The 16256-nt window shown below is 46.1% G+C and overlaps 4 protein-coding genes across 4 annotated transcripts; all 4 read left to right on the top strand.

Moving 5' to 3' along the window:
- Positions 1 to 1540: 1540 nt before the first annotated feature.
- On the top strand, positions 1541 to 6290 carry H6S33_010250 (uncharacterized protein; the record flags this gene model as incomplete). The annotated part of the gene is made up of 3 exons (XM_044841615.1): positions 1541 to 1581; positions 3924 to 4946; positions 5186 to 6290. The coding sequence occupies 3 exons, from the start codon at positions 1541 to 1543 to the stop codon at positions 6288 to 6290; spliced, it is 2169 nt and encodes a 722-aa protein (XP_044697393.1).
- Positions 6291 to 7021: 731 nt separating this feature from the next.
- Positions 7022 to 7823, top strand: H6S33_010249 (uncharacterized protein; the record flags this gene model as incomplete). Its single annotated transcript, XM_044841614.1, has 2 exons — positions 7022 to 7139; positions 7204 to 7823. 2 exons carry the CDS (start codon positions 7022 to 7024, stop codon positions 7821 to 7823), a joined length of 738 nt encoding a protein of 245 aa, XP_044697392.1.
- An 851-nt stretch (positions 7824 to 8674) lies between these two features.
- Positions 8675 to 11122, top strand: H6S33_010248 (uncharacterized protein; the record flags this gene model as incomplete). Its single annotated transcript, XM_044841612.1, has 2 exons — positions 8675 to 9963; positions 10027 to 11122. 2 exons carry the CDS (start codon positions 8675 to 8677, stop codon positions 11120 to 11122), a joined length of 2385 nt encoding a protein of 794 aa, XP_044697391.1.
- Positions 11123 to 14219: 3097 nt separating this feature from the next.
- Positions 14220 to 15439, top strand: H6S33_010247 (uncharacterized protein; the record flags this gene model as incomplete). The annotated part of the gene is made up of 3 exons (XM_044841611.1): positions 14220 to 14469; positions 14544 to 14994; positions 15052 to 15439. The coding sequence occupies 3 exons, from the start codon at positions 14220 to 14222 to the stop codon at positions 15437 to 15439; spliced, it is 1089 nt and encodes a 362-aa protein (XP_044697390.1).
- Positions 15440 to 16256: the final 817 nt, after the last annotated feature.

Raw genomic sequence — 16256 nt, 5'->3', positions numbered from 1 at the left:
AGCGCAACGAAATTTCTCAGATTTTGCGGTATGTACATATGTATATGTACATGCGGGAGGGTACTCGATTTATTCATTTACAAAAACATCGCATTGACCCCTTATATGCGGGTAGCCAGCTGCATATATTGCAGCTGGATCGCCTTTAGTATATTCCCCGTGAGAAACTCCGCAATGTCATGGGTCTAATCTGTTTAGAGGCTGGGTCCAGATACCGGCTTCTAGCATTAGATCAACCTAGGCTTCCTCCTTTCTTTGATTCTTTCCATGCATGCAGACAGTGCCCAAGGCCATAATTATTGTAGATATACCGCGAGCGGGAGATATCTCTCAGAGATTTGAACCATGGGGTTTTAATAAGAAGTACATCTGTTGCGAGCTCAGAATGTGTTGACAGAGATCGGTGCTGGTTCCATTATGTGGCTGAATTCGTATATACTATATATATATATACACCTTGCATCTCCAGATACAGATATCACCACTCTGTGGTAGTGATAGATGCAGAGATATGTAAATATGTATACGTACTATTAGTATAGTACATTCATATACAGATATCATCGACTCTCTTTTCGAAGCGTCAACTTGTAAGAAACCTCTCTTTAACGACGAACCGTGCATATCTGTATCTGTTAACCTGTTAATACACTGTATAACTACAGATCAGTATTTATGCCACACTTTCTTCTCTAACACATGTACGTCGACTATTTGAATCATACGTTTTTGATTTTCCGGCCGAGGCTGTGTACAAGGGAGCCCCGCCGGTGACATTCTAGGAAGATTTGAATACCCCTCGAATGAATGCATATCATCATGTGCTATGGCGCTCCCTTTAAACAAAAAAAACCGACCCCGCGATTATAATGTGATTGAGCGTGGGATGAAATGCAGGGTGTGGGAACTTGACAAGTGCGGTTCCGTAGGATGATCCACTGCGCGCGCGCACACACACGCACAGAGAGGGAGGCGGACTGTGCAGTGCTCCAGACTCTCGGGATGGATCCTTGAAACAATGCGGGGAGAGAAGAGTCGGGGGTGACGAAATTTCTAGTTTACTGTAAATCTTAGAGGCCATTAACGTTTCACAAAATCAATTTTTCGACCGGTACTCGCGGCTCCGCAAATCAGATCCTGCACGTGTAGGAGTTGCATGTTGTCATAGAAATCTACATAGTTTTTTCGCAAGTGTCCAAGATACATATACCTATTGTGCCTTGAAGAATTGGAAAGCATTGATATCAGATCCCGTGCCAAGAAAGTCCAATGAGTTAGATCGTTGCTGGCACTGCTGCATCATGATACACCAGGCACTGTACCCTTATCGGGCACTGTGACAGATGCACGGCAGTTCGTCCCATGTGGCATAACGATGGGCAACAGCCTCATTCTGCTGCCTAGTGAGACAGTCAATTCGAAGGGACTTATATAAATACCAATCACAAAGTACAAACATCAACCACCTTATGTACCTTTTCTCGTGCTTCTCTTCTTTGGATGTGTGGCATTCTACGGCCGATTGACATGGACAGCTAAAATGGCGTGGGGGCTCACTGATGTCGGATCACAGATCTTGAAGTAGGTAGGTACATACATCCAGAGGTTTTCTGCAGGGCGAAGAACGAAGAATCTAAGTGATGCCTGCTGATGAGCAACTGCAGATGCAGTGATGTCTAATCAGATCTTCAAAAGACAGAACGGACCTAAGAGAGCGTGACATGTTTTCAACAAATTCTTTACAAGCCTAGTCCCCGTTGATTATCGGAACAATTGCCTGGGTTATCCTATCATTTTGCTTCCTTTCTTTGCGTATTGGATTGCCATTTTTTGTTGAAAAGACAGCACATAAGTAAGTATTAGTACCTATTTTAAATGCTTTACTGTGCTCTACTCTACAGTACCTACATGTGGGTACTACGTAGAGTAACTATGTAGTTCAAACAGTTGCTTGATACACGTTAGTTGGATCCTCCGAGACATCTCCCCCGCTCGTCGGCTTAGCCCAGCCTTGAGAGGCCCCGCCCAATTGAATAATCACCATCGTCAGTGATCACTTTGCACGTACAGTAGCGTCCTGTCTAGTTTTTACGGCCCTGGGTCAACTCCAAACCCCCCGTAGGCCCGGTTTGATCTACGTAGATATAATAGGCCGTGGTACTCTGTAGGTAGAGTACATCACGGCATTCCAGGAGACGAGGGGTCCCAGGTAACTGTCTGCTTCCGAGAAGCACATATATCCCACATACCAGCTCATTTCGCCAGCTGCACAAATCCATAGCAAGACATCATCCCAAAGGGCATCCCGTTTTGTGCGTTAATTCTCGTCGAACACTCGCTACCGTATCACCACCACTTGCTATTTCATTCTTTGGCAGCGACGGTCAGTTTTCCGGGGTATCGCAGGCGCGCGAGTTGGCAGCTGGCTTTTTTGCGACGTGATTTGTCGTAATTTTGAGCCGTGGTTTGACGGGAAGAGGCATTAAAGAGCATCCAAAAGACACCTTACATACTGCAGTGTTGTCGAGTGGAGGGAGCGGGAAAACAAGTGAACCAACGAGCTGTGGACGAACCAGCAACATCTATCTTCTTGGAAACTCCACTTCGCTGTTCAACACCTGTATTTGTTTTTGTTTATTTGTCTGTGTTGGCTGGCTTGGTCGAGAGTCCTAGTTATCACCACCTCCCTTCACAATCAGCAAAGAAAGCAGCAACTTCTCGAAACTTTCTTTATTGTAGTCGTCGACTGTGTTGTCAGTGGTGGGTTGCAGGTATCGCGGTTTTATCCAGCAGGTAAGTTGCTTTCGTCATCTATACACACCAGCCTTATCGGCCAGGTCCAACCTGGCTGTTAACCCGTGAAGCTTGAGAATTTATTGGATCTTGAATACATATTATTCGGGTATTTACCCTCATGCCCTGTTTTCCCTAGTCGAAGTCCGATTCCCGATCTGCTCCTCTTTTTCTCTGCGCCCCAGCGCTTCTGGGTCGATTTTTGAAGCGAATCGTCACTGCTATATTTTCCAACCACCACACCATATCTACTATGCCTACGCAACCTGGGCTAACTGCGTTCCTACAATAACAGTAGCACCAGCTAAAGAACGTCGAGAAGGAGAATAGGACCTTTTTCTCTCTTTTGATATGAAACCCTCCGCGTCGTCAACATCTTCGACAAGGTATCGCGCCCATGCTCCTGGCGCTCCTCCGGACATCACCGACCAGCCCCGCTCGTACTCTACGCGGAGTAGGGGATCTGGTATAAGACATATAGGGGTATGCTTTCTAGCTTTCCTTCTCAGATTTGTTTCCTCTCGAAAGGGCCGTTGTTACATTAGTTTTGGTTCCTATTATCATTTCCACAAAGTTGTCCGCCAGCCGGCGTGATTTGGACAAGTTCTAAACAGGCGCAACCGCTTTTTGTAGGACCCCCGAGATCAAGAATATGAGTACTCTTCCGTTGGTACTCCGCCCGTCACGGACTATAGTCCGTACGATCCACGGATATATGGTCATCACGTAGAACATCAAGCAATAGAGCACCATTCTTATCCGAACGGTCATTACCATAGTGCTCCCCCACCTGTTCAAGGAATCCCGCCCCACCAATACGAATACGCCCCTCGTTCTTCGTACCCAAATTCACATAATGCGCATCCCCAAACCTATCCTCCCCAACACCAAATCACATACCCAAATTACGAGTCACATATACCTCATCCTCAAACACTCCAGCAGCATCCATCATACACAAGTTCCCAATCCTTAACGCCTTATTCCAGTGGATATTCACACCACCCCCATTCACATCACCCATCAACTTCCCGCTCAAGTGATTTGTCCCAATATTCGTTGTCCCGACAGAAGAGTCAAAGGTTTAGAATTGAGCAAGAGGGGGGGAATCTTATTGTGCTCCCTTCCAGGGAGGCACCCACGCCCTCCCATTCGTCTCACTCATCAGCATCTCTCTCTTCTCCTGTTTTCTCGCCATTAGCTCTTCCTGCTCCCCCCGGACCCTTAAAACCACCCACCAAAAGATGGCCGCCTACAACTTATCAAACTGGGCTCACCCCAAATGAAGCCAAGGTTTTTATCAGTGAAGGTGCGCCTACGTTTCAAGGCGAGCTTCGAGAGATCACAAACGGTCCCAGGGGACATTTTCATCTATTCGCATTCGCCGGGGATCAATGGGATGAAGAATCGGACACTGCTGCTTTTCAGAGTGACTCTTTCTGTGATATGAGTTCAAGCCCAGAGGGAAAACAGACTGATGCCTTAGAGCGCCCAGCCATGGGGCATGCATTTGGAATTTACCCAGGGACTGTGACATTGTCGTATTATGTTGCTAGTTTCGGGAGTACTTTTAGAGGCTCGGAGGTGGCGGCTCGGGGGAAGGTCCGAAAGCTAACTATGCTCTATGTCCTCGATCGATTACGAAGGCTCCAGGAGAATGGAGTTGAAGAGGACTCTTATGAGCTTCATCACCATCTCTACGAGAATCTGCTGCATGATACACACAAATATGAACACCCACATACTCAATTCTCGCTCGACACCCAGATTTCGGATCTTGTCGCTGCTTTGTGTCGCCCGAGTTGGGTGGACTTTTCTTTGATTGAAAACCAGACAATTGCTCGATTCCTCTCAGACCCAACACCTGGTGTGGCGAATAGCTTCTTTCATCAGCTCCTCCTATCAGTAGAACTGTACCTAAGAATTAATGCGAGGGATAAAACTAGCATGGCGTTGAAACCATTAGCGGATATGCCTGAGAAGATCAGATGGGATTTGATATTGGCGCAACGATGGCTTGAGAATGTTGAGGTAGAACCTCCCAAGACTGTCAAAGGTCCCAACGGCAAGCGCCAAAAGTCGAACATTTCGTTCAAATTCCCAAACAAGAAAAACCAAATTGAGGCATTACGCAATTTCGCCTGGACGCTCAAGTAAGTTGAACAATTTTGTTTCTTCATCGTAAGACTAATTAGACTCTCTGTTTGTCATGATGGGAATCCAGACCTCCCAGTTTGAAAAAGATGTTCGGGTTCTTACCTACTTCGACTTGCCTTCTGTACCTTTCCCCAGATGTTTTTCGGGAGGAGATTCAGCCTATCTCTTATTTCATCTATCACACTCCTTTGAGGAGAGAAAGAGAAAGAACTAGATATTAACATTGAAATGATAGATGGCCGAATATGCACGAAGTTGAATATACACTTTCCGAAGAGGATAACCCCGAAGAGCTTCTCGAAGATAAAAGCAACAATTGCATGTCATGGTTTACAGGGCTGCTTCTACCCGGAAAATCAATGTCATGGGTTTTGATGAATGCACTCACAGACTGCGATCCTGACGTGCCGGAGGATTTCCATAACCTCTCACCAACAACACCAAATATTGGTATGCAGTACCGAGGGCATACATATTGGTCATGGGAATCCATAGTTGGGAAAGTCCTTGGAGCTGCTTTTGGGGTATCTCAAATAGCTGGTTGGGTTGGTCCATGTGCAGCATCCGCTGATCTTGACCGCTCTGAAATGGCCGTTATCAACCAGGCACCCCCACGGGGTAGCCGTATCACACCAAGTGATGTCCGTGCTATGGCTCACAATAGTGATCCTCTTGGAGGACATCATTCAACATACCTCGTGGATGATTTTATCCTTCTAGAGGCACATGAGGAAGATGCAGTTGATTCAATTAGGATAGAACGTCTTAACTTCTCGCCAGCGGCATGTAATCCAAAAGGAATACACGCCATCGGTCACGGAGAGAATGGCGAGGTGGAAAAGAAGCCTATCGTCATATTCGATGCATCAATAACCTTTGCAATAACGGTTGATCATCGCGCCAGATCGTGGAAGGTGTCGTTACGATACGATACTCCGTTTATAGCCGCATACCCATGCCAAAGTGGCCCGCACGTCTTATTCTGTGAGTACCGATACCGGATGGCGAGAGTAGATACGCTGGTAGACATACAAAACTGGGGATCTTCGGGAGGTGATAATGAATCGTTACTGGATGGTGATGAAGAGAGCGAGAGTAATATGGGAGTTGAAGAAGTACTTGTTGTGGAAGCATACGGGGTGACCGATAATGAAGTATTTGCAAGAGCTTGGTGTGCATTTTGGGGACTACCCGCCATTACAGCGGACATCAACAAGACATGTGTGGCTTGTGCCATCCGAGAAGCGTACGCGGCATTGGTCAGTGTTGTTATCCTTACCAACAGAGGGAATATCGACGAACAGGTAGAGAAAGTTGATAGACTGATGGAGCATTTATAAGTTCTGGAGATTTTCGTCATTCTTATACCATTTCATGTATTCACCATTTTCTCTTTTCTTTATTTTCTTTATTGGGTTTATGCACACTAGCATTATGGGCGCGGGTGATCCGATCGTGACAAAAGACATTATGGATGGAGATTGTATGCCATCTTCTGTGGGGTATTTCGGATTTCTTTTTCTTTCTCCCCTGCTCTCTTTCGATTCCCTTCTTATTTCTGCCCTAAATGGCATATATGTACGGGGAGGTTTTTTTTCTGGTTTGAAAGCTCATGGTCAGGCGTACAAGGCGGACTTTTTATTGCGGGAGCGTTGTTTTAAAGGCGTGCCCTACGCAGGAAATTATTGTATGGGTTTTATGCGACCTAGTCATTTTAGATGCATGATCACAAAAAAATTCGCAGAATATTCTGTGGATGCACGTGATGAACATATATACATACAAACAAGAATTCTCATCAGTACGGATCACAAATCGGCAAGCTTCCTAACGTCATCCTTGTAATAACCGACCTTGATTGGTCAGCTCAGTACAGATCTTCTTAGTGAAGTTAGATTGATCGTGGCGTGTACCTACTTAATAATTGCGTCATTGTATTACATATCTGAATTCTTAGGTATTAATAGTCCGTTGCAGAAGCTGAAGCTGTCTCATCCTTAAGTCCACCAAATTTAACACATAGATAATACATTATCTTAGATTTCAATTTGCGTTGGAAGATACTGTAACTATGGGACACCCTGATGCAGACGTTCATCCAGTTGCTACTGGTGCCGCAAAGACAGTCGTAGACCGTCATCAAGAAGATCAGGACCTTATCCTTTATGGAAGTTGGTTCTGTCCTTTTGGTTTGTTCAGCTCCTTCCCACTCACGTTACACATCGTTTTCAGCAATTCACTCATGCCTCCCAGTTCAACGTGTTTGGCTTGTCCTAGAAGAGAAGAAAGTTCCTTATAAATGGGTTGAAGTCAACCCATACAATAAGCCGGACTCCTTGATGAAAATCAATCCCCGAGGCCTGGTTCCAACAGTCGAGCACGATGGAAAAGCCCTCTATGAATCCAGCGTCATCTGTGAGTTCATTGAGGATGCCTATCCGGATCATCAAAAGTTGCTCCCAGTTGATGCGTATGATCGAGCATACTCAAGGCTTTGGAGCGACTTCGTGTCCACCAGGATTGTCCCGGCGTTCCATCGCTACCTCCAATTTTTGCCAGTCACCGACCTGCCTGGGCTGGAAGAGAAGAGACAAGAGTTCTTGGACACTCTACTCACTTTTTCGAGAGCTATGAGAGAGCCTAAGGAAGGTGGGTTCTTCTTTGGAGGCTCAAGTCCAATGATGGTGGACTTGATCGCGGCTCCTTGGCTACAAAGGCTTTGGGTATTGGATGAGTACAAGGGTCCGTTTTTTGTCCCACTAACGACCGAGTGGAAGAGATGGAACGATTGGGCAAATTCGTTGAGTGACTTGAAGAGCTATTATGAAACTGAGAGCGACAAAGAACCTACGAGGAAGCTTTACAAACGATAGTGAGTACATCAAATAACAGAATAACTTAGCTTTTAATGGTTGCACTGCATACTGATTTATTGAAGTGCCGATAATACTGCCCAGAGTGAAGTTGCGAAAGCTATTAGAGCAGGGAGAGGAATGCCATAACTACAACTAAGCGCTCCTGCATATTTTCCTTTTTAGCTGTCCTGTTTTGCTCATGAATAGTGTGCTTAGAGACATAATATAACTACTCTAGATACATATGCAGATATCAACTAAATATATTTATTAATGCGATTATTTCTTTTATTTTTCCGTGTAAAAGCAATATCAAAACTGTTTCTATGGTAAACCTTCAGTGTGCATCTATAGCTACCCAACCAAACGAAGATCACCGTTTTAGCCTCTGTTTACTTGTGGCGTATAACTACTGCACACACAATACACTCCATAAAACAAATAATATTAGAAATTGAGAATCTTTCATCTCCGTAATTCTGCTTGTTTGATTGGCAGATTGTCCTGCACGGTATTTGGATCATAGACCCTCACTCGGGTGTCCGGGTAGCGGTGTTGAGTCCTCCTCGGTAATGATTTCTGTCAACGAATGACAAAAATCAAAAATCAAAAATCAATTACCCGTTTCTGTGAAGCGTCAAAGAAACACCTCCATATATTCCCTTGGCAATGACCAAGCAAGAACTCTATTATATTATAACAAAGACATCCTGTCAACTGAGAACAAAGAACATTGATAACTTCACATAAAGAAATCATCATCCTTAAGAGCTCTAATAGCCTTGTTGCAAGATCTTCTGTCCTTTTCTAATTCTCCAAAGAACCCCCTAGACTGCAAGCACAAATCGACCAGCTTGTTAACAGACATCATGAGTTCTAGACGCGAACGAGCAGCGCCGCCCAATCGATCGGCCATGAGGGGCATAAATCGTGCGCAGCCCACGCAAAGAAATGTGGCCTTCACATCAAGAGACGATCCCGACGTTTCTGGGTGCACGGATGAAGAGTCTTATAGTTTTAATGAAGATGACGATCTTAAGTACCATAAATTCGTGGACTCATTCAGTGCAAACAAACATATAAAGCAAGCAAATACACAGGCAGCGCCGGCAGAGAAAGTCAATACAAGATTGGAAGAAGACGATTACTATGACAGTACACGCAGTGATACAGAGGCAAACTACGATGATGGAGAGCCGGATGATGGAGAGCCGGAATCCGCTGTACCGTCCGGTCAGGAAATACCCAGGAGTTTTGACTCAAATCCCCACCCTCGGTACCCAGGACGTCCCGGATCGGAGGATGGCGATGCCGAATTCGCGAAGGCAGCGGCGAACCTCGACGAATTCTACAAAGAGCTGGAAAAGGTTTTGTACCCTAATGGTGAGGGCACATTATTTCCCCCTAACCCCGCGAAGACATCGAGAGGGGATTGGGCAAGCGCCACATCGGATGGCGACGCCGGATTCGCAAAGACAGCGGCGGACCTCGACGAGTTTTACAAGAGGAATAATCTGCTTCAGGGACCAAATGCCCTCGATACGCCAAGGCCCGATCCCACCCCCTCAGAGTATCAGAGCCCGGATTGGAAACAAGTTGATGCGTGGGATAGTGATATCGAATTTACGCGTGCGGCAGCGAAGCTTGACGAACTTTACACATCGATGGGGCTTGACCATATTGTGAACAAAAAGTCGCCAAATGCTAATGCAGCTAACAATGCGCACACCAATACTATACTAAAGACAAAAACTAATAAAATGCACCACAAACCCCCCAGAACTTCAGATCAAGAATTTGGGTTGGACTTGAAAAACACCGGCTCTTCTTCCAGGAGGGCTGAGACAAATAGCGGGAAGGCACAGGTAAAGGTAACTAGTGAGGGGAGTCCTTATATCGAACGTACCAAGCCCCAAAAGGCGCCGACAAGAGCAAGTAGTACAAGGCGACCTCATATTGAACATCCTAAGCAGAAAAAGACAGCGGTCAAAGGAACCAGTAGCGCGCAACCCCCCCCTATCGAACGTCTTGAGCAACAAAAGGCACCCCATGAGGACATGAAAGCGCAAGTACCGGTACCGGTCATGACCGAGTACGAAGAAGGTCTCCTCGAATCTATGGGAGTCGAACTGAAGGCACAGAAAAACCAGAAACCACTGTGAGTTCTAGTCGTATCTTACTGAAACAAAGGCCTTATACTGACTATCAAATCATTCAATAGCTCTCAACATGGCCTTTCTAATGGGCAGGCAAAACCTTCCCAGAAAGATAAGGCGGGTCCAAAATCGCGTAGAAGAGCTCTCTATGATCCAAAGGGATACCGTAACAGAAGTATTGGTAGTTACCTGTTCGTGCTTGGTATTCTCGTTTGGCTACTACACAATACTTCGTTGATCACCAAGCTTTTTGTTCCTTGTCCACGCCATATCTTCTTGGACCCTGCTGGGACTGCATCTAATATTAGCAGTAGCATTGCAACTATACCCAAAGCTGTGACTTGTTCGATTTTTCCATGTAAGTCTACCCAAAGGGCACGTTTAAGAACCATCGATACCTTGGCACAAAAGGTCGGGCAGGACTACGGCACGTACAAAGCATTCACAACGTCTATTGACAGAATTGGGGAACCATCTTACCTGGGCAAATTAACGGAAAGGTTCGAGATTGCGAAAGTGCTACCTCGTTATGGAAGACCCAAAGGCGATCCAACAGCCGACTACATGAAAAGTACCCATGAAGAACTCATAAAGATCAATGCGTCACTCAAAAACCTATTCATCCGCGTAAGGAAAATCGGGGATTTCACATCAGATAATATTATTGGATTTCTCGAATACCTCACCAATCAGATCCCGCACGACCTTCAAGACCAGCTGAACCTTCCACCAGGATGGAATGCTAATGTCATCATGGATGATCGGCGTGATGGCGAAAAACGCATAACGCTACACGGCCAAAGAATCACAAAAGAGATTGTGAAGGCCTATAGTTCATTATTGGACAGTATCGAAAACCTAGATATCCAATTAGGAAACGCTATTAGGTTGACAGGAGTCCTTGTCCAAGAAGGTGTATCCGATTTGGTTCCTGGACTTGTAGAAGTTAAATCTATATTGAAAACCATTACTGATCTCAAGGGATCTGTTGCGTGGTGTGTCCAGGAATTCTCAGAGTTCGAGCGTAGCCAGGATCATGTGGATGATGATTCAAGGAACGTGAGACCATTCAATGTGGAGTCGGCCTGGGAGTCTGTACTTTCGTTTGATAGTGATGCTGTTGGGAGGCGTAAGTCTTATAGACGGGAACGGGCGAAATAGATCTTTTGAGTCGGACATTATTTGGTGACGAAAACCATTGATTTACTACGCTGTTTGAGAGGGCGATTTATTGATGCCGGCCTTTTTCTTTCTTTTTCTCTCTTTCCTTTTCTTTGTGTGTGTAACTATATTCATAATTTGTTTTTTGAATGGACGCTTTGGCTCAAATCAAGTTTAGCAACTATAAATGTAAACTCAAACACACGATTCGTCGGTGAATTCATGAAGATAATTCAATTTGTCGCGCCATTGTGGTGGGTGCCATGTCTCTAATGTTTCAAGTCACAACAGCTTCGTTGTAGAACCACTGAGGTGATTTCCACACCTCCTAACTTGCTATGTATGCAGTTGCAAGGTGATTTCTCAAAAGATCCGGCAGCTGAATCACGCGCCATCACTCGACCTTGGCCAAGAATCCGTAATGTGGTATAAACACCAAGGTGTCCACTAAGCATGGAGGGGTACTCCAAGCCAAAAGTCGTTATTTCAGAATTGTCGTCATAGGCCGCTCACCACTTTAAAATTTAGTAGATCCTTGACGTCTCTCTCTCCTCTAGAAGCTAGAGGGACTGGGCTAGTTTCGGGTATTTAGGTAAATTTATGGCGTACATACATGTCGAGTATGTATGTCTACAATTGCCTTGCCTGCTAGAGTAGGTGTAGAGAGAGAGAGAGAGCAGCTGAAAACCTTTGCCAATTTGTCGTTCCGAGCAAGGCATTCCCTGATCGGCCGCAGTGTTTCAGTTATGCACATACCTACTGTGGTACTCTAGCGTAGCCACCTTGTCGCCGAGTAGATTGCCGAACGCCTCGTTCAAAAACAACCAGCGTCATCCCGGGAGCGGCGTCGAGGAGAGGGCTCGTGAATTTCGTTTTTTTAAAGTTGCATGGCATGAGCTCTTCTCGAGGGAGGGAGGGAGGGAGGGAGGGAGGGTAAGAAGAGTCCATCACAGCTTCCCTTGGTAGATCTCACCCCCCGCGGGCTGGTTCAAAACAAAATATTTCTGTTTCCTGGGGAAAGCGTGCGGAGGGAGGGTGTGGTGGTGTCCATAGCACCTTGACCGTGGCTCCGATTCCGCCCGCCAGTGGGGGCGGGAATCGCGGATCGACAAGATTCACCAGGGGGTGAGGGGGGGTTCTACCGGTAGAAGTAGGTGCTTGATTCCAACTGGTACGGTTGTCAAGGTCCTTCAGCTTGGAATTCCAATCCATCCGGTCTTTTGTCTGGATATAGGTACTGTACTAAGGTGTAGCGAAAAGTGATCAGAATCTGATAAGACAAATACTCACGACAGGCATGAAGTACCCGAATATTCAGCTGCAAGTTTTTGGTGTATTTTTGACTTCTACTCCAATGGAAATTGCAGATTAGGACGTGCATTTTCGGGTACTTGTTACCTGCTGCGAGTACATGTATTCACCGCAACATTCACTTATCAGATTCTGATCACTTACCCTCAACACCCGGTACTTACCTATACTTACCCTGATGTCCCCCCTCCTTATTGGATGTTTGTGCATTAGCACGTCTCTGTAACACCGGCGGTCACGTGGTAAACATAGTTATAGGTATTCTGTAAGAAAAAGAACGACCCCTCTTCTTTGAAATCAGGAGGGCAAAATCCCACTCTGCTGGCCAGGGATCAAATAGTTCGATGGTAAGTGGGGTAGAAAAAATGTATTTCACATTTTCTCCCCAGAGGAAATAAAAACTGATAAATGGTAAGACTATTTTTTTTGATTGCCTCTCCCATCAAGGGGAATATATATTCATGTGTCAGTAGTGCATTTTTTTTTTTTTTTTCAAAGCATGTGGGCTGGGTATGAGAGAGCAAGCGACGGATCCTACTTGTAGATTGTAGAAGTGGCTACCCAAAAACAGCAATCAAAGTAATAATTCCGCGACCCCGCCGGACACGGAACGAACGTAGAGTAAAAGTAGAGCACCCGCTTAGCATATATGGGCGGGTACATGGCAAGATATATGTAGGTAGGATATCTTTACCCTTATGAAGCAACTCAACTCTATCGAGTGCCACGATCGAACCAAGTTATTGGAAAGGAGGCGGCTGTGTGCAAGGGTCAGGCTATCTTCCTTATCACAGCCAGCCAAGATTCCGCATATGCAGGGTACCCAGATGTGCAGTTAGGTGAGCGAGGTTACGTCGGTTACCGTGCCAGTCCATCCTCTTATCTCTGGCATCAGCGACAAAAAAAAGAGACACAGCTCGCCGCTATCTATCCAACCTAGTGAGAGTTCATGCCTGGTTTCGGATTCCACTGGGCTGCGATCCTCCGATGTGAGACCAGATCAGCTTATCTCCACCAGCAAGGCACGCCGATTCCCCCGGAGGGCTCAGCATAACACAAGTTAACTCGCGAGTAGTAGGAGGAGGACGGAGGAGCCACGGGCTCAGACTCAGAGTTTAATACCATGGATGGTCCCGTGGAGATGCTCGTGCTACTCCTTGACATTACATCAAATGGACGTTTCGACCCCGTGCAGGTGGTGATGGTGGAGGTGGTGGTTTGGTTGAATGTAGTCGCGTGCTGGGGCTATTTACGTAAATGTCCAAGAGAAACAAAACTAGGACTAAAGTAAAATGTGGGGAAACCTACATGTATGGTTGAGGGGGAGCTAGCTACAGTAGTTGGTTAATTAACAAGGCAAAAATAAATAGGTCACGCACTCAAAGAAGGCCGGCCTGAGGGGGAGGAAGTGAGTGAGGGAGGGCGGTGAAAGGGGGGAGATACCAGACCGCTCATTAGATATGTGTGAGTTATTCACATGCCTTGTTATTCTACTACATGAGCTGATATGTTCCCGCGAATAGTGATCGGAGATGATACAGTCGCCTATGTCTGACACGCTCTGACTTTGTTTAGATAAGTGGTCTGGCCGGGCATACCGTAGCTAAATAGAATAAAACCAAAACCTTCCCCAGCCCTTCCTCCCAAGCTATTTACTTGAATAGTATTCCTCCTCGCCCACCTTGGGAGACCATCTATCTATATACCTATATATCTACCTGTCCCCCCCTCCCCCTTCTTTACTCCTTTTATCTACACCTGGCCATCTCGAACATCTGTTCTAGTCATGACTTCAATGTTATTCCCCCCATTAGAGCCTCACTGTATCCCAGAATCAGACCTTCTTGTAGCGGCCTCGAGAGTATTCCACACCTGCATTCCCAACCACCAGAGCCTGGCATCAACAATCCTAGGACTCGTCTCTATCGGGTCATGGCTCTTTGCGCAGGTCCCACAAATTATTAAGAACACCCAACGGCAATCGGTAGATGGCTTATCATGGGGTTTCCTAATGCTGTGGTTGCTTGGTGATATTTGTAAGAGTCCTTGATATCTTCTTTTCTTCTTCAAACAGAAGAATAATTTTAATTAACCATTATCTTGCATGTAGGCAACCTAACAGGAGCGGTAATGCTCGACCAGATGTGGTTCCAACAGATTATCGCAGCATACTATGTATTCGTAGACACCGTCCTCGTAACACAGTTCCTCTGGTACGGCGTTGTCTACCGGGTCAAGGAGCTAGAGAAGAGATTAGAAGGCGTTACTATAGGCGGAAACAGCAACTCGGACGATGAGGGCGACAGTATCGCCTCAGATAGCAACGCAGACTTGAAGCAGAAACGTGCAGATGAGGGCGCGGCGGTGGCGAGGAGTAAGATGCCGAGCGTTGCGCATACAACCTTTGTTACTGTTTCACTGCTGGGTACGCTTGCGGGGGCGCTCCCGGTTAATGGGGGTGTGCCGGCGATGCCAACCCTGGGAGACGTGAGCGGAGGGTGGCTGAGCGATGAGTTGATAGAGGCAATTGGAATGACTGTAGGTTGGATTAGTACTCTACTGTAAGCCTGCCTCTCATCTTCCCTGCATCCGCATATTCGCTAATCTGATCCCCTTAGATATCTCTGCTCCCGCCTCCCCCAGCTCATCCTGAACGCCAAGCGAAAGTCGACTGAAGGACTCTCAATCGCACTCTTCATGGCCGCGTTTTCCGGGAATTTGTTTTATTCCGGGAGTCTTCTCTTGAACCCCCTGGGATGGCGCGATTACGAGCCTTATGGCGGTGGTGGAGTCGCTGGACCCGAGGGAAGCAATGCAATGGAGTGGTGGAGCCGGACGCTGCCATTCTTTTTTGGCGCTTTTGGCGTGTTGACTATGGATGCGGCTGTGGGGCTGCAGTTTAGGTTGTGGGGGCCGGGGAGCGAGAAGGCGCAGATTGAAGAGGAGGAGAGGGAGGGATTGTTGACGGCGAGAGAGGCTGGGTATGGGTCATTAGAGTCTTCATAGATCTAGAGCTAGAGATTAGAGTAGAGTAGACTTTGGTTGGGTTGGGTTGGGTTGGGTTTGGTGAAGTGGACGTCGGAGTTTGGCTGGATACTAGAACTGACGGTAGATTATTACTAGCGTTATTTCATTTTTAGGGATGGTTTTCCTTTGGAGGCATATTAACTGTTTTGATTATTAGGACTATTTTTCTTTTTTATTTGTTTTATTTTGTATGGAGGATTGATTGGATTTTCATGGCGTTTGTTTGGTGAAGGGAATGGTACTCAAGGATTTTAACTTGTATGTATGTATGTGACCTGCGCGGGGGAGATTGGTCCGCTTATTAGCACTGCATCTCGGGATTTTCTTTTCGTGTGTCTTGTCTTGTCTTCTTTGGTTGTAGGTTTCATTTGGTATTCTAGGTGTTTCTTCTTCTTTTTCTCCGAGACATCTTTAGCATATCTTGTAATATATGGCAATATTTATTGTCTTCAATTCTGCTGGGTATAGGTGATACGAATAACCGTACGTAAGCTTGGAGTATTTTATGTGTACCCGAGTGTCTAAAGATTCCGGTAATTATGGTATCGGACTAGGTACTGATAGCGCGCTGAGATAGCTGCATACGTTGAGAGTGGTGAAACAGTAACACATTGTGGTTTGGTATGTTGATCATGACTGATATTGGATAGTAATAGTGCCCCGCCACACATACATGGTGAGCTCGATATTAAGTCCCCCCCAAACTTCCGGGTTAATTATAAGCAGATGTGACTGTTTCTCGAGCTGAGCTTGAGGCTGTGAAGCTGTATAGTGGTGAGTGTAGTAGTAGTGGGTG

This window comes from Morchella sextelata (assembly GCF_020137385.1).
Source record: "Morchella sextelata strain SCLS chromosome Unknown scls_4, whole genome shotgun sequence".
Classification (NCBI taxonomy): Eukaryota; Fungi; Ascomycota; class Pezizomycetes; order Pezizales; family Morchellaceae; genus Morchella; species Morchella sextelata.
The sequence above is the reverse complement of the archived record's forward strand: the minus strand, read 5'-3'. Positions and strand labels throughout refer to the sequence as shown.